This window comes from Oncorhynchus keta, chromosome 5 (assembly GCF_023373465.1).
Source record: "Oncorhynchus keta strain PuntledgeMale-10-30-2019 chromosome 5, Oket_V2, whole genome shotgun sequence".
NCBI classification, from domain to species: Eukaryota; Metazoa; Chordata; class Actinopteri; order Salmoniformes; family Salmonidae; genus Oncorhynchus; species Oncorhynchus keta.
In genome coordinates this window covers 6,787,360-6,809,395 of record NC_068425.1, presented here as the reverse complement: position 1 = coordinate 6,809,395, position 22,036 = coordinate 6,787,360, and the positions used below count along the sequence as shown (strand labels likewise).

At 40.2% G+C, this 22,036-nt stretch overlaps 1 protein-coding gene and 1 pseudogene across 2 annotated transcripts; one reads left to right on the top strand and one right to left on the bottom strand.

Annotated features, from left to right (window-relative positions):
- The window catches only part of LOC118381543 (interferon a3-like), an 88,372-nt pseudogene extending 70,743 nt beyond the window's left edge, over positions 1-17,629 (top strand).
- Positions 2,556-4,549, bottom strand: LOC118384396 (interferon a3-like). Of its 2 annotated transcripts, XM_052518601.1 has the most exons (5): positions 4,389-4,549; positions 4,080-4,157; positions 3,791-3,940; positions 3,093-3,185; positions 2,556-2,878 (listed from the first exon to the last, which is right to left on the bottom strand). In XM_052518601.1, exons 1-5 carry the CDS (start codon positions 4,521-4,523, stop codon positions 2,783-2,785), a joined length of 552 nt encoding a protein of 183 aa, XP_052374561.1. In that variant the 5' UTR covers positions 4,524-4,549; the 3' UTR covers positions 2,556-2,782. The 2 variants fall into 2 exon arrangements, 1 of the variants encoding a protein (XP_052374561.1); XR_004825827.2 differs by lacking the exons at positions 3,791-3,940; positions 4,080-4,157; positions 4,389-4,549 and adding an exon at positions 3,338-3,613 and having other exon boundaries at positions 2,822-2,878.
- Positions 17,630-22,036: the final 4,407 nt, after the last annotated feature.

Genomic DNA, 22,036 nt, shown 5'->3' with positions numbered 1-22,036 from the left:
CTTTTTGAAGGATTCATGTTGCACACAGTGAATGATTGCTGTTTTGGCTTGTGACAACTCACTGCATGGTTTATAGCAGTCATGCCAGCCTCTGCAGTTGGTGTCGTCCGCACCTTCATGGAAAGATCTGGCAACATGAAGGAGTCGTGCTGTGGCTCGATTGAGAGCTTTCCAGCTTGAGAACCTCTCAAAGCGATGAGAGCCGAGTTGAGCTTCAGAAATCTTAGTGGCAAAGGCAGTGACGTCTGCTTGAATCTTTCCATCTGTTTGAGGCTCTACAAGGTCAAAATGGATTGTCTCAGACTCACTTGAGTTTGCTTGGGTCAGGAAAGGTGGACATGAGAACCAACTGGTGTGCTTTAAGAGTGCAGCTAGTATGGGCCTGGTTGCTTGGTCTGCTGGACTGCTGTTGGTGTTTACATAACACCACTGGATGGGTAGAATTCCTGATGTGAGTTACCCTGTTGGCAACATACACATAGCATCTTTTGGTGACATTGTGGATGTAACCGAGAACTATCTTACTGTTTGTGTAAAACTCTGATCAGTTCATCCATCTCAACAGCTAGCACAGCCTCACACAGTTCTAGGTGTGGGATAGTGTTGGCCGGCTGAGGGGCCAATTTTGATTTCCCCAAGATAAATCCAACATGGCATTGACCTTTCAGAGTCAATAACTCTCAGGTAGGCTACCACTCCTATGGCTACTGTAGAGGCATCCGAGAAGATGTGCAGCTCTCTTCTTTGAGTGGTAGACAAGGAGACTGGGGTGTTCATCCTGTACTCAGTTATGTTTTCTATCTGGGTTGTTATCTTCATACCAGAGAAACCTTAAGTAATCTCTGTGATCCTCACGTACACCAAAACAGTAAAACATTTGTTACACATCTGCCGTTAGTGCAATACAATCCTTGCGGAAGCGCATTAGGACGCCCAAGAGTGTGTTGTTTAAGTCTAGACCACTGAGCAGAACGTTGTTAACTGACACTCCTTGACGCTTAGCATTGGAGTCAAACACTACTCTTGAATGTTCAGGCTTTTGTGGGTAGTGAACACCAAATATGGGCAGATACCAGTGTTCTTTGTCTCCCTCTAGTGGTGGAGAAGGTTTGACTTGGTCGTTATCAGCATCTTTTGCATGAAGAATAAAATGACGTTTCGTGTCAGGCTTTTTGTCAAAAGTCCTGCGAAGTGATGTGAGACGGTTCATGACCTGCATGGCCTGGCATCATGTCGCAGTCTATCAGAGTAGGGAGAGTGAGCTGTATGTGTCCGTCTATAGACTCCACCATGAAGTTGACGGCTCTCCTGCCTGAAGTCTCTGTTACCCCAGAACACGTATTCAGGGTATATGGAGCAGAGTTGTCATTGATGTTGAAGAGATTCAAAAACGCTGTCTTGGCCAGAGATTTGCTGCTCTGTTCATCAAGTTCTACATACATATTGACGACTCTCTCTATTGTCCCAGCTGGATAAGATTTGACTAGGCATATTTTTGACTAAAATACATTTTGATTTGTTTAACACTTTTTTGGTTACTACATGATTCCATATGTGTTATTTCAAAGTTGTGATGTCTTCACAATTATTTCACAATGTAGAATATAGTAAAAATAAAGAAAACCCCTTAAAGAATATGTAAAGAAAGAGAATTGTAGCCCTAGGAAGAATAAATAAAGACAATTGTGTAATGTACTGTAGTCTCCACGAACTATGACATGCGTTATGTAGACAATAGTAAAGGCCTACTGTTGGCTACATGAGAAAAGGGTCTTTCTGACTCCAAATACACCAGTATCCTAAAGAATTAAGACAAAACAAGCATAGGAAAGGGTTTTGGCATTAATAAAAAAAACAATGTAAGGCTTCTATTATAATATAATTATTTTGGTGACAACCTGGTTGATGAACAATATTTGGTGTTATTACGTTTGGTTTTTTATATAAGTACATATGGGACAACAAAAAGGCAGTTGCTCATCAAGCATTGCTCAAATAACTTTGAAAAGATTGTTACAAAGTTTGACATCCGAAAAAGTTTGTTCCAATGAATGAAGTTGCACAATAATGTGTATTTTCCTACGTATTAACTAGCACAAAAATGCGTATCTTTTCACACAAATTAAGCCACACAAAAACCCACAAAAATACTTGAAATCTGCTAAATTATTTTCGTACATATTTGCACGAACTGAGTGTGAGATTGTGTTGCAACACAACAAACCAATGTACAAACGTGTTTTACACCATTGGTTGAAACAATGCGATTATTTAAAAACACTTTACATCTTCAAAATGTAGGTAAAACTAGAATTGTGATTTCATGGATTATCCTTCCTTGCATCTATAGTTCTGTGACAATAGTTATTTTTTTCAACCCCATCTCTCAGCTATTTACAAAAAGAGTGTTTGAGTGTGTGCTTTGGTTTAGTTTGAACTGCAGAGTTCCCCTTTAGAAAGTCGGTCTATAAAAAAATTAATGCATAAAATAAATGAATGGATGAATGCAGGCATGCGTGAATAAATTATTTAAGTGAATGAAAACAATATGAAAATAGCTGTACGTATTTTTTATTTAATTGTATTATAAATAAAACACGAATAAATAAATACATTGTGTATACATAAATATCCATCTACCAATATATATAAAATAAATAAATCAGTAATTCAGTCAATCGAGCAGTCGGCCAGTCTGTCAGTCAGTATAAATATCAGCCATCAATCTGTTAGCCAGTCTGAGGAATATGTCACGTCTCCAATGATGATTATGTGGTTCTCCTCACGGCTTGACTCTGCTGTCAATGAATTTCTTGAACTGCACCAAGTTTTCGCGAATCTCCTTTCGCACAATCTCCCATGCGCATGCGCTGTGTTCCTGGAGAGCGGACAAGATAAACATTTTATGTCAGTCAACTCAACCACTGCAGGTGTTGTTGATCCAGCGCATCCATCGACATAAAAACGGCACTTGGCAATTCCAAGTTTCAAATGTGAGTTATGGCATTGAAATGCGTCCTATTTGTGGTGATCTAGAACTTTTGCTCAGATTAATTTTGCCTCCATTCGAGGACATTTGATATTGTACCCACCTTCTCTTTCAAGACGGTGTTCAGCTTGTTGAAATATGTTTTCAGAGTAACCGACCCTCCATCTCCAGAGGATTCCCAAACACCACCCACGACCTGGAGACAATATAAAATGCTGGTTATGAAAATATATATATTGTATTGTAGTTTAGAAATTATGTATATACCAATGCCCACGATTGTCTGCCCCAAAATGTGTACACCACACTAGTAACACGTTCATAACATTGAGTTTCACCCCGTTTTACCCTCAAAACAGCCTAAATTCGTCAGGGCATGTGTTCCACGGCGATACTGGCCCATGTTGACTCCAATACGTCCCACAGACGTGTCATGTTGGCTGGATGTCCTTTGGGTGGTGGACCATTGTTCATATTCAGTTGCAGTTCTTGACACATTCAAACTGGTGCGCCTGGCACCTACATCCATACTCCTACATCCAGACATATTTGTTCTTGCACATTCACCCTCTGAATGGCACAGGTACACAATCCATGTCTCAATTGTCTCAAGGCTTAAAAATCCTTCTTTAACCTGTCTCCGCCCCTTCCTCCACACCAATAGGAGTGGGTCTAACAAGTGAAGGATCATTGCTTTCACCTGGATTCAGCTGGCCAGTCTCTGTCACGGAAAGAGCAGGTGCTAATGTTTTGTTCACTCAGCGTATAACCTACAGCCTACACAAGAGGGATCGTACTTACACATAACTCTAACTGTTGAACTTGACGATATATGACGTTTTGGAACATGTTAAGTTTTATTTTGTTCCACGTGACAGACGTCAGACTGTTGTTATATAATTGTTCCACATATCGCATAGCCTCCAATGCAACCACAGAGACGTCCTCACCCTGAATAAGATAAAACAGGGTTTTAGGCATTGTGTCTAAATAAATTGTTAAACTTCCAATTTACCATACTGTACTTTAGTTATACTGTACTTTAGTTATACTGTACTTTAGTTTATCAATATACTGAAGTGTATCCTACCTCTGTGTTCTTGTAAAGATCCTCTGGAAACATTTGTTCGACGTTTTCTTCTGCACACATAAGTGGAAAGAGTCCACCCTGAAATAGAATTCATATCAATATCAAGAAGTAAACTATATTGTGCTAGTAACCTTAAATTAAACATTGTGGTACAGAAAGTGAAAGCATTGATTAAAAATAAAATGTGCTATAATAAAAAAAAATAGACATTTAAATATAGAATAGAATAGAAATGTGAATATCATTGCGAATTTTGCTCATCAATTTGTGAACATCAAATAGCGGACTGGTGCAGTTTATTTTCCTCACCATATCTGAGAGCAGGTCTATGCTCACATCGTTCAGCTTCCCCAACCTAAACTGCGTCCACCTGCAAGGTTTTGCTGCTGCTGTGCCTTGGCAGAACAGAGTCAGGCAAATGCTCAACCATTTCAATACAGCCATGTTTCTTTTATAAGAACTTGAATGGAACAGCTATTAAAAATGTTTAACGACGGATTATCTTAATCTTGATTGATATGATACCTAGACTGTTGAAGTTGCCCATTTTATATAACCCAAGTATCGCTACGTAAAGGTATCAAAATCCCTTTGTGGTGAAGAAGGTGTTTCATGGTTCAGACTTTCGCTTCCCTTTATAAGCCCCAATTTTAGGGGGTAATTCTTAATTATGCGATTGTAAAACTAATCAGAAAATGTTTTCCTATCAAGTTAACAGTTTTCATATGTAGAGAATTGCATTGGAGCAATGCATTTCATGCTAACATATTCAGCAGGTGTTAAAATGTAGGCCATATTGAATATTAAAAGCTAAGAAAAAATTGTCTGATTTGTTATTTCTATAATACATTTATAGCTACATTTTTAATATTGAAAATCTTTGAAAAGACACGATTTTTATTAATAGAGTGACTGGATAATGTTGAATGAATCTGTTGTCGAAAGCCGGTAGTTCCGCAATTGTACATTTTTAATATTGAAAATCTAAAATCGACACGTTTTAGACTGGTAATGTTGAATGAAGGCTAAAGCCGCCGCCTCGAAAATCGAGATTGATACACGGTGGTGTTGCCAGCATGCTGGGGAATTACTTTTCCTTTTCTCTTATCCGACTTCATTCTTATTAAATTGATTCGGTAAATTCCAAGAGGTCCTTTTAAAGTTGGTTAATTTTCGTTTAAAAAAGGAGTTATATGCCCTAAATTTGCCTTGACGATAATGTGCGAATTTGACCGAATGCTTATGATGGTTGTAGCTATATTTTTTCAAACTTTTTTTAACCATGAAAGTCCCATTCAGATCATATGACAATGATGACTGCGACGTTAATTGGAGGTGTAGGTTTCTGATTATGCCGTTTTTATGTTAAGCCTTTATATTAGGTTACCTTGTAACCTAATGTCATTGATTGTGCTAGATTTTTGGCCAATCGGCAAATTAATGATTGTTTTCAAACTTGAGATGAATTTCACTGTATTTGTGCTGTTAACAAATGAATGCATTAAAGACTGAATGGACAAAACAATATGATAATAGATGCATGTTTTTTTTTTCATTTAATTTGAATATAAATAAATTACAGAATAAATAAATACATAGCCTTCACATGTACATAAATCAGTCAGTCAGTAAATATATCATCCATCAATCTATTAGCCAGCCTCAGGTACATGTCACATGTCTCTGATGATTATGTGGTTTGTCCAACAGACCGCTTCTTCCTCACTGCTTGAGTCTGCAGTGGATTTCGTCACAGCTTAACTCTGCTGTCGAGGAATTTTTTTAACTGCACCTGTTTGTAGCAAACCTCAACCCCACGATCTTACATGCTCATGTGCTGTGTTCCTGGAGCTCAGACAATACATTCATTTTTAACTCCACCACAGCAGGTGCCGCGCTAACGCATCCTTCGACTAAAACGGCGTTTGGAAGTTCCATGTTTCACATGTGAATTGTGGCGGCAAAATTCATCCGATTTGTGGTGATCTTTTCCTGTGATTAATTTAGCCTCTTTTCGAGGACATTTGATATTGTACCCACCTTCTGTTTCAAGACGGAGTTCAGCTTGTCGAAATATGTTTTAATGACGCGTTACCAGAAGTTACCGACCCTCCATCTCATCTCCAGAGGATGCCCCAACACCACACCCGACCCAGAGACAATATAAAATGGTGGATAGTGAAATAGTTCTGTATTAAGTCAAGTTCTGACAATATTATGCAAAACATAATTTAGATTCAATTACAAATTAAAGACATGTGTCAAGTATTGTCTGCCCCCCAAATATAGCTTAGACTACCACGAGGGATCATACTTACGCATTTCCCTAGTTTATTAACTTAACTAGGTCACCTGTTTTTGAACAGTTTCAGTGTTTCCTTGTTCCACATGACAGGAGTCAGGAGTCAGGCCATTAAATAATTGGACCATATGTCCCAAAGCCTCTAATGCAACCACAGAGATGTCCTCGCCCTGCATGATAGAAAACAGGGTTTTAGGCATTAGGGTGTCTCGTAAATTCCATGGTTAAACTTCCAATTTATCATTTTGAAATTGTAAAACATCATATACTATAGTTTAGGCTATCAAAATCTTGCTATATGATACTGAAGTGTATCCTGCCTGTGTGTTCTTGTAAACATGCTCTGGAAACATGCGCTCGACCTTTTTTTTAGACACAGAACTGGATATTATCCACCCTGAAATAAAGTAATAACAATGTCAAAAAGTGAACTGTATTGGAATAGTAATCTTACATTAAACGTTGTGGTACAGATAGTGAAAGCATTGGTTACATTAAATGTTTTATAATGAAATAAAATAAATGTAGGCCTAATGAGATGTATTGAGCATCAAATTGTGTTCACCAAAGAGCGGACTGGTGGAACATTTAGCGGATTGGTGCATAAACTGTGTCCACTTGCACCGTTCGGAGTCTGCTGTGCCTCGGCAGTTTATTTTGATATCATTTAAGTGTAACAGACTTTCGAAATTATTAACAACCAATTATCCCTGGTACCACTGTACTTTGAGGTAGAAAATATTCCTTTGTGTTGAAGGCTACATGGTTCAGGCTTTTGCCTCGTTTTATAATCCGATTTTTTAGTGGGTAATTCTTAATTATGCTATTGTGAAATTAATAAGAATTTTTTTTTTGTCCAGCAAGTTAACAGTTTTCATACATGTCTTTGCGGAGAATGTATTGGAGCAATAAATTTCATGAGGTCAGACAGCAGTAAATCAGCAGGCAAAATGTTATATGAAAAACGAATAAAACAGTTGCCTATTTCTACAATGTTGCAGGGCTTAATCTTAGCAAATGAGGGCCATGGTCAACATTGTAGACATTGCACACCACATTTTTCAGATTCTGTGTAGGGTTAACCAGAAAGTTGTTTCAATAGGCGTAGCACAGCGATCACATTTTGCTCACAAGTTAAGTCTGTTGTGACTTTTTTTTAAATCTGGCAGTTAAATCTGAAGCATGACTGTTCAGTGTTAATATTGCACATCTTTGAAAAGTAGACACATTTTATTGACAGAGTGACTGATAGTGTTGAATGAAGGCTGAAGGCTGAAGCCGACACGCCTCTAAAATCGAGAGTAATCGAGAGTAATATGCTGTGATATTGGCTTTACTTTTCATTTTCTCTCACGCGGTTCATTCTTAATACATTGATTCGGTAAATTCCAACTTTATACAGTTTGTTCATTTCTGGTTAAAAAAAAAATAGTATTTGCCCCAGATTAGCCTTTATTGGGCGCTTACCAAGACGACAAATGATGACGATGATGTTTGAGTTTGGCCTAATGTGAATGAGCAGGAAAGTCACATTGATATGTCGTCTCATATAATGATGCTGTTGATGATGCTGATGTGATGATGACGAAGACGTTAATTGGAGATGTAGGTTTCTGATTACGCAGCTTTTATATTAAGTATTTATCTTATGTAACTGTTAAAATGAACTGATCATGGCATTGATAGAACAACATTGTATGCCTATCAACAAATTAAGTCTTATAGGAGCTCAAAGTACAACGTTCAAAACAGGCCCGCCCTGTCCCGTGTTAAAACACACTTCATTGAACAATGGTTTTTGAATGAAAGTACATTTTGAGGAGATACATTTGGCTTGTTTTTAGGGCTCTCCTTAATGGATTCGTATGCTATAGGACTAATAGTTCTAACATCCATATGTTCTGAGCATGTTTAATACAAATCTGAATGTTCACACATCGACAGACTGGGCTACAGAATGAGCACTCAGATTAATAATATTTAAAAGTATACAAATGTTTATTAACTTAACATTTGATGATTTTCAAATAGATACATGAATAAATTCATAAATAGGCATACATAAATAAATAACCTTGATAAATAAATAAATACATGTATAATATTGCTGTTTGACGTTGCACATTACATGATTGTAGAATAGTAGGCCGTTAAAATCAAGCACAATTCTAAAACTCAATTGTAAAAGTTCTGCAAGTTCAAATTCATGTTCTGTTGGCCCACAGAAGGCTATCAGAGTTGTGTTAAAGTGCACTTTAATACGGCACAAACAAACAAGCCCACAACACAGGGTGCGAAATATAAGGACCACCCAAAACCACAGGGTACCAGGTCCAGAACACGAACACACCTAACTAACGCACACACGTAGTGTGGAAGTCGTGACAGAAGTGCACTTCCTTAAAAATTGTAACTTTGTTGGTATACAGTATTTGTAAGGCCTTAACCATGCATTTTTCCAGACAATGTCAGGAATAAGCATGTTCCATAAAAACTTTCCTCTCAGTGTTAAGTTGGTTTTGTGAATTAAGAATTTGTCTTATATATTTATTACAACAAGATTTCTCAAGTAAGCCCACGCCTTCCATTCTGAGTTCTGGATAAACTTTGTGATCATTCCCAAAACTCAGATGAGTTTTCATTAGTGTAGTTAGACCACTGGGAATGGCTTTGATCACAGAAATAAACTCTCTGAAAGGTATTGGAAACTCTTTCAATGTTATAAATTGTTCATATGTGAGAATATTACCCTTGTTGTCGAAAATATCAAGAAGAAAGTCAATATTCCTCTCATGCCAGCTGGGGTAGAACAATGACTTATTCCTTATAGTTATGTCTGAATTATTCCACAAAAGAGCTTTATGTTGGGAAAAAATGGTTTAGGAAACATATTTTCCAGGCCATTTTAAAGCTTGTTGGTGAAATCTAGCCAATTTAGCAGGTACTCTTTCAGGAATAAAATTAAATTTCAGTAAAAATTGAAGACCTCCCAATTTATTAAATACATTATTTGGAATGAAATAGCATATTTAATCAGTATTGATCAAAATTCTTATAACCAGTTTATCTTGAAAGTGTTATTTATGAGGGGTTCACAAAACGAGACAGTCCCTCTGCCTTGGACAGAAGTACTCTCCCAAGTATAGAAATCTCTTTGTAGCCAATTATTACATATATTTTTAGTTCTCTTAATTTTAGAAGAGAAATTAAAATGTTGTCTGACTAAGTGTTTTTTTGACAGATGTATTCCTAAATATTTAACACAGTCCTTTACAGGAATATTTTCTATTTATTTATCATCAGAGTCAAATAAACATACGATTTCACATTTAGAAACATTCAGCATTAATCCTGATATTGAATATATCTGCGTTTTCTGTGAAAAATAAGGTGAGAATCTGTCTCACTTGTTCTTTGAATGTAAATTTGTGTCCGAATTTTGGGAAAACCTTGCAAAAATACTCATTTACCATTATGAACACTGCCTATGTTTTTGACATGAAATATATCATAAGTTACTTTTGCAATGATAACAAGACCACTGAAATTATTGTTATTTTTAAATTCTGGTTGCCCAATACTTCATACACAAACAAAAATTCCAAAATTCCATACCAAAATTGCAAATTTTTCTGATTGAATTCAACTATCTTATTAAAACATTAACCCTGGTGAATAACAACAAGAGTAACATCTCCCTGAATCATTATAATAAGATTCTTTCAGAGTAAATACAATTGCACAATTTTATGTATTTTAAAAATAATTTTATTGATATTTTTTGTATGTTTGAGTATTTTCTTGTTATAAATACCTGTGTTTTGTTTTGTTAGACATGTTTGATGTAGCAATGTAAGTTGATTTTTGTATAAAAATAATAACAATAACAATAATCACTGGTATCCACACTGCCCATCATCTGCTAGAAAGAAAAAGGCAGGCGATGAATAATAATACAAATGCCACAATACCACAATTAAACAGTTAACCTATCTGTGTTGGCATAGTAACTCACACATCTACTCTCTTCAATCTGGCGGTATACAATATTCTGAAAATTCTCCAACTTCCGTTGGTCCCACTTAGTAGGCAGGTCGTCAGCTCCAAACAATGTGTTGATGTTCTTCAATGTCTCATAAATAGCCATAGCACCACTGCTGCTCAACTGAAACGGACAAGAACAATAATAAAACTAAAACAAATGTCAGTTTAAAGTCTACTTCTACTTTCTAATCCTAACGGTTGCAAATACTCTCATGTACCTCCTGTATATAGCCTCGTTATTGTTATTTTATTGTGATAGTTAATTTTTTTATTGTTTTTTTATTTTTAGCAACGATTTTCTTACTTACTTAAAAAAAACTGCATTGTTGATTAAGGGCTTGTAAGCATTTCACCGTACGGTCTACACACCTGTTGTATTCAGCGTCCGTGACAAATACAATTTTATTCTACATTAAAATTCCTTCAAATAGAGGATAAATTAATCATAAGAAAAGTTCTAGATCACCACAAATCGGATGTATTTCGCTGCCCCAACTCACATATGAAACTTGGAACTTCCAAGCGCCGTTATGGTGTATTCGGATGCCTTGGCGCAGCACCTGCTGTGGTTGAGTTGACTGAAAAAAATGATATTGTATGTTTTCTCTCAGGAAAACAGTGCATGCTGCGAATGCTGAGATCGTGTGAGATGAGGTTAGCTACAAACCGGTGCAGTTCAATAAAAGCCGCGAGGAAGACAGCAGAGTCAAGCCATGAGGAAGAACCATACATAGAATCATAATTGGAGACGTGCCATATTCCTGGGAATGGCTAATAATGTAGATTGATGCCTGACATATTTACTGAATGACTGACAGGCTGCTAGATAGACTGAATTACTTATTTATAAATATTGGTTGACTGATGCATATGCCATGTATTTGTTTATTTAGAACTAATTAAATATGATTTTCATTCATTCATTCATTCATTCATTCATTCATTCATTCATTCATTCATTCATTCATTCATGCAATCATTTGTTTACTGACTTTTTAAAGGGGCCATCAGCAAACAGCAACAATGTAGTCGCTCAACCACAATTTTGGTAAATACAGTGCCTTCGGAAAGTATTCAGACCCCTTAGGACTTTTCCTACAGTTTGTTAGGTTACAGCCTCATACTAAAAACCTGTTTTCACATTGCCATTATGGGGTATTGTGTGTAGATTGCTGAGGATGCTTTTTGTATTTAATCATTTTTAGAGTACAGCTGTAATGTAACAAAATGTGGAAAAAGTCAAAGGGTCTGAATACTTTCCAAAGGCACTGTAGCTGACAGATGGGGTTGGAGAAAAATAACTACTGTCACAGAGCTGTAGGTCCAAGGAATGATCACCCATGAGACAAAACTGACATAAACTGACATGGAATGGTTTTAAGATGGTCATATCATGGATCATTTGTCTATTTCATTTAGAATTTTAGAACCCCTTCAGGTATCTTTTTTTTCTTCAGAATATTGAATTTGGCCAGCCCCATGGAAACACATTGAAAAACATATTCATAAATGGCAAACAAGACGGTTAAAAAAAAGGAGTAAGGTTTTGAAGTGTCTGCCCTATAACTAGGAGATATAAGAAAGCCCAGGAAATATATAAAAAAATTATGACACATATTTATTAAACCCTTTTTTTTGGTAGGCACAAATCTACCTCCAATCTTCCATTCATTTTTTTTTAACCAGTACTGGTTACCTTTAGACGAGTCCTGTGCAACTTGAAGGGGTTATAGAGCGAAACGAGAATCTCTCCTTTCTACAGTGGGGTCACATTAATTTGTTGCCCAAACAGTTCGGACGCTACAAACAGGAGTTGGCACATCAATGCTACCGACTTCGTGAGGAGACCGATTTGGTCTGACAGACAACGCTCTAGTTCTGCCCACATTCCATTGTGGAAGTGCAACACGGAAGTGCGACATCGACGGATGCCGAAGATATCTCCAGCTTAAACTGATGGGTTTTGATGGGGATTTTTTCATTACATTACTTAATAACTTCGCCACACTATGTATGGATGGAATATTTCAGATTGTCAGTGATGTGTACGCTGAGGAACTTGGAACTTTTCACCAGGTCCTGTCGATGTGGATGGGGGCGTTCTCCCTCTGCAGCCTCCCGAAGTCCGATCAGCTCCTTTGTTTTGTTGATGTTGTGAGAGAGGTCATTTTCCTGGCACCACTCCACCAGGGCTCTCACCTCATCATTTTCAAGAATCAGGCCCATCACTGTTGTGTTGTGTGCAAACTTAATGATTGAGTCAGTCCCAGGGCCCCTAGCTTGGAAAGCACTATGGTGTTGAAGGCTGAGCTGCAGTCAATTAATAGCATTCTTACATAGGCATTCCTCTTGTCCAGATGGGAAAGGGCAGTGTGCAGTGTGATGGCGATTGGATCATAATTGGATCTATTGGGGCGGTATGCAAATTGAGTGGATGCAGGGTGTCGAGTAAGGTGAAGGTGATATGATCCTTAACTAGCCTTTCATAACTAGAAGTTGACCGATTATGATTTTTCAACCCGATACTGATTATTGGAGGACCAAAAAAAGCCGATACCGATTATTAGGCCAATTTTTTTAAATGTATATATATATATTTGTAATAATGACACTTATAACAAAGACAATTACAACAATACTGAATGAACAATTAACACGTATTTTAACTTAATATAATACATAAATAAAATCTATTTAGTCTCAAATAAATAATGAAACATGCTCAATTTGGTTTAAATAATGCAAAAACAGTGTTGGAGAAGAAAGTAAAAGTACAATATGTGCCATGTGAAAATACTAACGTTTAAGTTCCTTCCTCAGAAAATTAGATCATATGACAGCTGCTGGTTCAATATTCCCAGTTAATACGTTTTAGGTTGTAGTTATTATTAGGAATTATGACGCATCAACAATTTCTCTCTATACCATTTGTAATTCATGTACATTTGACTATTGGATGATCGAATAGGCACTTTACTATTGCCAGCCTAATCTCAGGAGTTGTCACGATCATCGTAATGATGTGACCAAGGCGCAGCGTGAATAGAGTTCCACATATTTTTAATCAACTGAAACAAAACAGCAAACAACCAAACTAAATGTGAAGCTACTAGTGTGCACACAGGCACTTAACTGTAGACAAGATCCCACACCAGAAAGTGGGAAACAGGGCTGCCTAAATACGATCCCCAATCAGAGACGATGGTAAACAGCTGTCTCTGATTGGAAACCATATCAGGCCAACATAGAAATACAAAAACCCCTAGACCTACAACAACGCTAGACATACAAAACCCTAGACATACAAAACCCCAGACATACAACACTAGAGTACCCACCCTAGTCACACTTTGACCTAACCAAAATATATAGAAAACAGAGATATCTAAGGTCAGGGCATGACAGGAGTTGATGGGCTTGAAGTCATAAACAGCTCTGTGAAGCAAGCATTACTAAGAGCTGCTGGCAAATGCAGTAAAGTTTGAATGAATGCTTACGAGCCTGCTGCCGCCTACCACCGCTCAGTCAGACTGCTCTATCAAATCATAGACCTAATTAGTTCAAATCCTAAGCTACGCCTTGCTCAGACAGTCTGTGTTTTTCCACTATACAGACACATTGTTTTACCTAATTCTGACTAAACCTACACACATCATCAGATTATAATTTTATGATTCTAATCAATTTCATACAGTTGTAAGGTTTCAGAGTGGAATTATTTTATCATTATCTTTCAACATATACATTATTTTACCAGAATATGAAGGCTGTCACCTGGGACAAGAAAAATCTGGAGCCTCCCGGGTGGCGCAGTGGTTAAGGGTGCTGTAATGCAGCGTCAGCTGTGCCATCAGAGACTCTGGGTTCGCTCCCAGGCTCTGTCGTAACCGGCCGTGACCGGGAGGTCCATGGGGCGACGCACAATTGGCCTTAGGGAGGGCTTGATCAGTAGGGATGTCCTTGTCTCATCGCGCACCAGTGAGTCCTGTGGCGGGCCGGTGCACGCTAACCAAGGTTGCCAGGTCCACAGTGTTTCCTCCGACACATTGGTTCCGGGTTGGATGCGTGCTGTGTTAAGAAGCAGTGCGCTGTGTTAAGAAGATAGTAGCTACTACAAAAATTGGACACCATGAAAAAGGGGTAAAAAAAATCTAATAAAAAAAATCTAATTAAAAAAAATCTGGACGATTTCCTGAACATTCTAGAACGCCAATTTGAGAACCTTAATGTCTGTGTAAGTAACGAGTCTATTTAAAGTATAGTCCCTGTTTCGGTCAGGGCTATCCAACCCTGTTCATGGAGAGCTACACTCCTGTAGGTTTTCGTTGTAACTAACCTGATTCAGTTTATCAACTAATTAATTTGCTGTGCTAGATTAGGATTGTAGTGAAAACCTAAAGGACCGTATCTTTCCAGGAACAGGTTTGGAGAGCCCTGTTTTAGGTTGATGGGGTTCACCTTGGGGTCATGATAGGGGCTGCACCAAATGTTTGATGTATAATAATAATTTATTATGCTTATATCAATAGAAGGGGAAGGGCTATAAGACACCTCCCCCACTACATTTATTGGGTCCTAGACTACAGATTAGCAATATATATATTCATTATAAGGTTTCATTTTGTTCCACTATTCCTTTCTAGTCTCTGCCGCCTATAAAGACACGGTCTGAGAGATGTGTGTTATTGCAGTCATAACAGGGTGTCTGTGAGGAAGTGCCACAAGGCTAAAAGAGATTCATAGACATTGAACCCTGCAGGGGAGTGAAAGAGATAAGAGACTAGTCAGACATACCACTATAAATCAATTTGGGGAGTGGACATTTACTGCTGAGCCTTTAGATAACACTGAAACAAATGTGCTATGTTCCCGTTGTCAATTTCTGTATGCAATGCATTAATAAAGTTTTTGATTGATTTACTTAAGGATATCAAATCAAATCAAAAGTATTTATATAGCCCTTCGTGCATCAGCTGATATCTCAAAGTGCTGTACAGAAACCCAGCCTAAAACCCCAAACAGCAAGCAATGCAGGTGTAGAAGCACGGTGGCTAGGAAAAACTCCCTAGAAAGGCCAAAACCTAGGAAGAAACCAAGAGAGGAACCAGGCTATGTGGGGTGGCCGGTCCTCTTCTGGCTGTGCCGGGTGGAGATTATAACAGAACATGGCCAAGATGTTCAAATGTTCATAAATGACCAGCATGGTCAAATAATAATAAGGCAGAACAGTTGAAACTGGAGCAGCAGCACAGCCAGGTGGACTGGGGACAGCAAGGAGTCATCATGTCAGGTAGTCCTGAGGCATGGTCCTAGGGCTCAGGTCCTCCGAGAGAGAGAAAGAGAGAATTAGAGAGAGCACACTTAAATTCACAGAGGACACCGAATAGGACAGGAGAAGTACTCCAGATATAACAAACTGACCCTAGCCCCCCGACACATAAACTACTGCAGCATAAATACTGGAGGCTGCTATTGTCTGAATGCTAATTTCACAAATGAGCCAATGATTGACAAGGAACAAGGAACAAACCCCAACAAGGTGTAGACTACTAACTGTACAAGTGAGAAAATTTATGTGGGCTATTTTGTTCAATTGGAGGCTAATGTTTTAATCTTGTCCAACAGGTATCACCTGCCAAGAAACCTGAGAGGAGACTGAAACACTACTTCAAGAAGTTGAATCGGAAGGTTCTGAGAAAAATAGTGAGTTCGGTTTCGAATGGCAATGTGTTTAATACATGGAATTAAATTAATATAAACTTGGCTAAACAGGAGCAGTTTTGAAACACTTTTGTGCTCTGGGACCATGCAGTATGTGTCAAGCGTCTCAGAGAAGTGCTGACCTAGCATCAAGCCATAACCTCACATGGTCTCTCCTATCATTGCTATGCAGACGACACACAATTAATCTTCTCCTTTCCCCCTTCTGATGACCAGGTGGCGAATCGCATCTCTGCATGTCTGGCAGACATATCAGTGTGGATGACGTATCACCACCTCAAGCTGAACCTCGGCAAGACGGAGCTGCTCTTCCTCCCGGGGAAGGACTGCCCGTTCCATGATCTCGCCATCACGGTTGACAACTCCATTGTGTCCTCCTCCCAGAGCGCTAAGAACCTTGGCGTGATCCTGGACAACACCCTGTCGTTCTCAACTAACATCAAGGCGGTGGCCCGTTCCTGTAGGTTCATGCTCTACAACATCCGCAGAGTACGACCCTGCCTCACACAGGAAGCGGCGCAGGTCCTAATCCAGGCACTTGTCATCTCCCGTCTGGATTACTGCAACTCGCTGTTGGCTGGGCTCCCTGCCTGTGCCATTAAACCCCTACAACTCATCCAGAACGCCGCAGCCCGTCTGGTGTTCAACCTTCCCAAGTTCTCTCACGTCACCCCGCTCCTCCGCTCTCTCCACTGGCTTCCAGCTGAAGCTTGCATCCGCTACGAGACCATGGTGCTTGCCTACGGAGCTGTGAGGGGAACGGCACCTCAGTACCTCCAGGCTCTGATCAGGCCCTACACCCAAACAAGGGCACTGCGTTCATCCACCTCTGGCCTGCTCGCCTCCCTACCACTGAGGAAGTACAGTTCCCGCTCAGCCCAGTCAAAACTGTTCGCTGCTCTGGCTCCCCAATGGTGGAACACACTCCCTCACGACGCCAGGACAGCGGAGTCAATCACCACCTTCCGGAGACACCTGAAACCCCACCTCTTTAAGGAATACCTAGGATAGGATAAAGTAATCCTTCTCAACCCCCCTTAAAAGATTTAGATGCACTATTGTAAAGTGGCTGTTCCACTGGATGTCATAAGGTGAATGCACCAATTTGTAAGTCGCTCTGGATAAGAGCGTCTGCTAAATGACTTAAATGTAAATGTAAATGTAAGCCTCCTTTGTCCTTATTTATAGTGACCTAAAATGCACAACTGATCAAAAATAAGCACTCCTACTCTGAGAATCTTAATTTATTATTATTATTATTATTATTATTATTATATACTGCACCAGGCCTTTCTTTGTTGTTCAAGACAATATGATCATTATAATGGCCAGAAAGTCCAAACCACTAATATTGACATTTTCTTTTGTTTTTCAGAACTACAATCCACAGTCTTGGGAGCTCATTAGGAAAGAGACGAAACGTCATCTGCAACGATTGGTACGCCCTTACCAGTTTATATACAATCACGTGGGACCCTGTTAGTCTCTTTACTATATGTACATCCATAAATGGTTGTTTTTTATTATTATAAATTAATATTTATGTTTTGCATTTCCTTTTTGTACATGTGTTGAATAGAACTGTATTGCCTGTCTACTTATAAAACATGTGGAAAAATTCATATTGAAAATGTGAATAAAAATGTATTTTGTATGAAATCGCCAAATGTCATTATTGTCTAAAACCAATGAGAGTGGATTTATCTAACCATCTGATGCAGATTAAACTTGTTGCTGATCGTCAGTCACGTGATAATTCTCCTTTAAGTTTATACACCAGATGACCAAAAGGATGTGGACACCTGCTAATCGAACATGTTATTCCCCCCTGTGCTGCTATAACAGCCTCCACTCTTATGGGAAGGTGTTCCGCTAGATGAAACTTGGAACATTGCTGTGGGGACTTGTTTCCATTCAGCCACAAACATTAGTGAGGCTGGGCACAGATGTTGGACATTTAGGCCTGGCTCACAGTCGGCATTCCAAATCATCTCAAATGTTTTCAATAGGGTTGAGATCAGGGCTCTGTGCAGGCCAGTCAGGTTCTTACACGCCGATCTTGACAAACCATTTCTGTACGGAACTTGCTTTATGCACGGAGTCATTGTCATGCTGAAACAGGAAAGGGTCTTCCCCAAACTGTTGTCAAAGTTGTGTGGTGGATATTATAAAATAACAATTTGCTGGAGCCCAAGTCAAGCTTAGATTTTTTATTTCTCTGAGCCCAGAGGGAATAACAGATTTACACTGCACAGTGTAGGCAGTCTGAATTCCGAAGCAATGAGTGATGAGCACATATTTTTTTATAGTTTCCTGTTCTTGGGTGGGACTTTATCTATGCAAGGACACAGATGCAAGCTGGTTTGCAACACAGGATGATACTCCCAAGAATAGGACATGAAATCACGCGAATGCTGCCATCAATCCACGGTTTCTGGTTAGGGAATGTTTTTATCGTTGCTATGGGAACGACATCTTCGGCACGTTCTAATGAACTCGCACACCGAATCAGCGTATTCGTCAATATTCCCATCGGACATGTTTCGTATTGCGTCAGATGGGAATATTGACGAATACGCTGATTCGGTGTGCGAGTTCATTAGAACGTGCGTCGAAGATGTCGCGTTCCCATAGCAACGATAAAAACATTCCCTAACCAGAAACCGTGGATTCATGGCAGCATTCGCGTGAAACTGAAAGCGCGAACCACTGCTTTTAATCAGGGCAAGGTGTCTGGCAACATGACTGAATACAAACAGTGCAGCTATTCCCTCCGCAAGGCTATTAAACAAGCTAAGCGTCAGTACAGAGACAAAGTGGAATCTCAATTCAACGGCTCAGACACAAGAGGCATGTGGCAGGGTCTACAGTCAATCACGGACTACAAGATGAAATCCAGCCCAGTCACGGACCAGGATGTCTTGCTCCCAGGCAGACTAAATAACTTTTTGCCCGCTTTGAGGACAATACAGTGCCACTGACACGGCCTGCAACGGAAACATAATAATAATAATATATGCCATTTAGCAGACGCTTTTATCCAAAGCGACTTACAGTCATGTGTGCATACATTCTACGTATGGGTGGTCCCGGGAATCGAACCCACTACCCTGGCGTTACAAGCGCCATTCTCTACCAACTGAGCTACAGAAGGACCACTACATTTAAACGTGTTAACCCTCGCAAGGCTGCAGGCCCAGACGGCATCCCCAGCCGCGCCCTCAGAGCATGCGCAGACCAGCTGGCCGGTGTGTTTACGGACATATTCAATCAATCCCTATACCAGTCTGCTGTTCCCACATGCTTCAAGAGGGCCACCATTGTTCCTGTTCCCAAGAAAGCTAAGGTAACTGAGCTAAACGACTACCGCCCGTAGCACTCACTTCCGTCATCATGAAGTGCTTTGAGAGACTAGTCAAGGACCATATCACCTCCACCCTACCTGACACCCTAGACCCACTCCAATTTGCTTACCGCCCAAATAGGTCCACAGACGATGCAATCTCAACCACACTGCACACTGCCCTAACCCACCTGGACAAGAGGAATACCTATGTGAGAATGCTGTTCATCGACTACAGCTCGGCATTCAACACCATAGTACCCTCCAAGCTCGTCATCAAGCTCGAGACCCTGGGTCTCGACCCCGCCCTGTGCAACTGGGTACTGGACTTCCTGACGGGCCGCCCCCAGGTGGTGAGGGTAGGCAACAACATCTCCTCCCCGCTGATCCTCAACACGGGGGCCCCACAAGGGTGCGTTCTGAGCCCTCTCCTGTACTCCCTGTTCACCCACGACTGCGTGGCCACGCACGCCTCCAACTCAATCATCAAGTTTGCGGACGACACAACAGTGGTAGGCTTGATTACCAACAACGACGAGACGGCCTACAGGGAGGAGGTGAGGGCCCTCGGAGTGTGGTGTCAGGAAAATAACCTCACACTCAACGTCAACAAAACTAAGGAGATGATTGTGGACTTCAGGAAACAGCAGAGGGAACACCCCCTATCCACATCGATGGAACAGTAGTGGAGAGGGTAGCTAGTTTTAAGTTCCTCGGCATACACATCACAGACAAACTGAATTGGTCCACTCACACTGACAGCGTCGTGAAGAAGGCGCAGCAGCGCCTATTCAACCTCAGGAGGCTGAAGAAATTCGGCTTGTCACCAAAAGCACTCACAAACTTCTACAGATGCACAATCGAGAGCATCCTGGCGGGCTGTATCACCGCCTGGTACGGCAACTGCTCCGCCCTCAACCGCAAGGCTCTCAGAGGGTAGTGAGGACTGCACAACGCATCACCGGGGCAAACTACCTGCCCTCCAGGACACCTACACCACCCGTTGTTACAGGAAGGCCATAAAGATCATCAAGGACATCAACCACCCGAACCACTGCCTGTTCACCCCGCTATCATCCAGAAGGCGAGGTCAGTACAGGTGCATCAAAGCTGGGACCGAGAGACTGAAAAACAGCTTCTATCTCAAGGCCATCAGACTGTTAAACAGCCACCACTAACAGTGTGAGTGGCTGCTGCCAACACACTGTCATTGACACTGACCCAACTCCAGCCATTTTAATAATGGGAATTGATGGGAATTATGTAAATATATCACTAGCCACTTTAAACAATGCTACCTTATATAATGTTACTTACCCTACATTATTCATCTCATATGCATATGTATATACTGTACTCTACATCATCGACTGCATCCTTATGTAACACATGTATCACTAGCCACTTTAACTATGCCACTTTGTTTACTTTGTCTACACACTCATCTCATATGTATATACTGTACTCGATACCATCTACTGTATGCTGCTCTGTACCATCACTCATTCATATATCCTTATGTACATATTCCTTATCCCCTTACACTGTGTATAAGACAGTAGTTTTGGAATTGTTAGTTAGATTACTTGTTGGTTATCACTGCATTGTCGGAACTAGAAGCACAAGCATTTCGCTACACTCGCATTTAACATCTGCTAACCATGTGTATGTGACAAATAAAATTTGATTTGATTTGATTTGATAATTGGACAGTTTCGCACAGTTTTACAAGGTTAGTCACATACTCAGGTGGATGGACGCATACAATCACAATTTGCCATTATAGTTGGAAGCACAGAATCGTCTAGCATGTCATTGTATGCTGTAGTGTTAAGATTTCCCTTCATTGGAAGCTTACTAGCCCAAACCATGAAAAATAGCCCGTGACCATTATTCCTCCTCCACCAAACTTTTCAGTTGGTACTATGCATTCGGACAGGTAGCATTCTCCTCGCATCCGCTAAAACCCAGATTCATCTGTCAGACTGCCAGATGGTGAAGCATGATTCATCACTCCATAGAACGCTTTTCGTCTGCTCCAGAGTCCAATGGTAGCAAGCTTTACACCACTCAAGCCACTGCTTGGCATTGCACATGGTGATATTAGGCTTGTGTGTGGCTGCTGGGCCATGGAAACCCATTTCATGAAGCTTCCGACAAACAGTTATTGAGTGGACATTGCCTCCAGAGGCAGTTTGGAACTTGGTAGTGAGTGTTGCAACCGAGGACAGACAATTTTGACATACTACGCCCTTCATCACTCGGCGGTCCTGTTCTGTGAGCTTGTAAGGCCCATCACTTCGCGGCTGAGCAGTTGTTGCTCTTAGATGTTTCCACTTCACAATAACAGCACTTACAGTTGACCGTTGCCGGCCTAGCAGGTGCAGAAATTTGACTAACTTACTTGTTGCAAAGGTTGCATCCTATGACGGTGCCACGTTGACAGTCACTGAGCTCTTCAGTAAGGCCATTACATTGCCAGTGTTTGTCTACAGAGATTGCATGGCTGTGTGCTTGATTTTATACACCTGTCAGCAACTGGTGTGG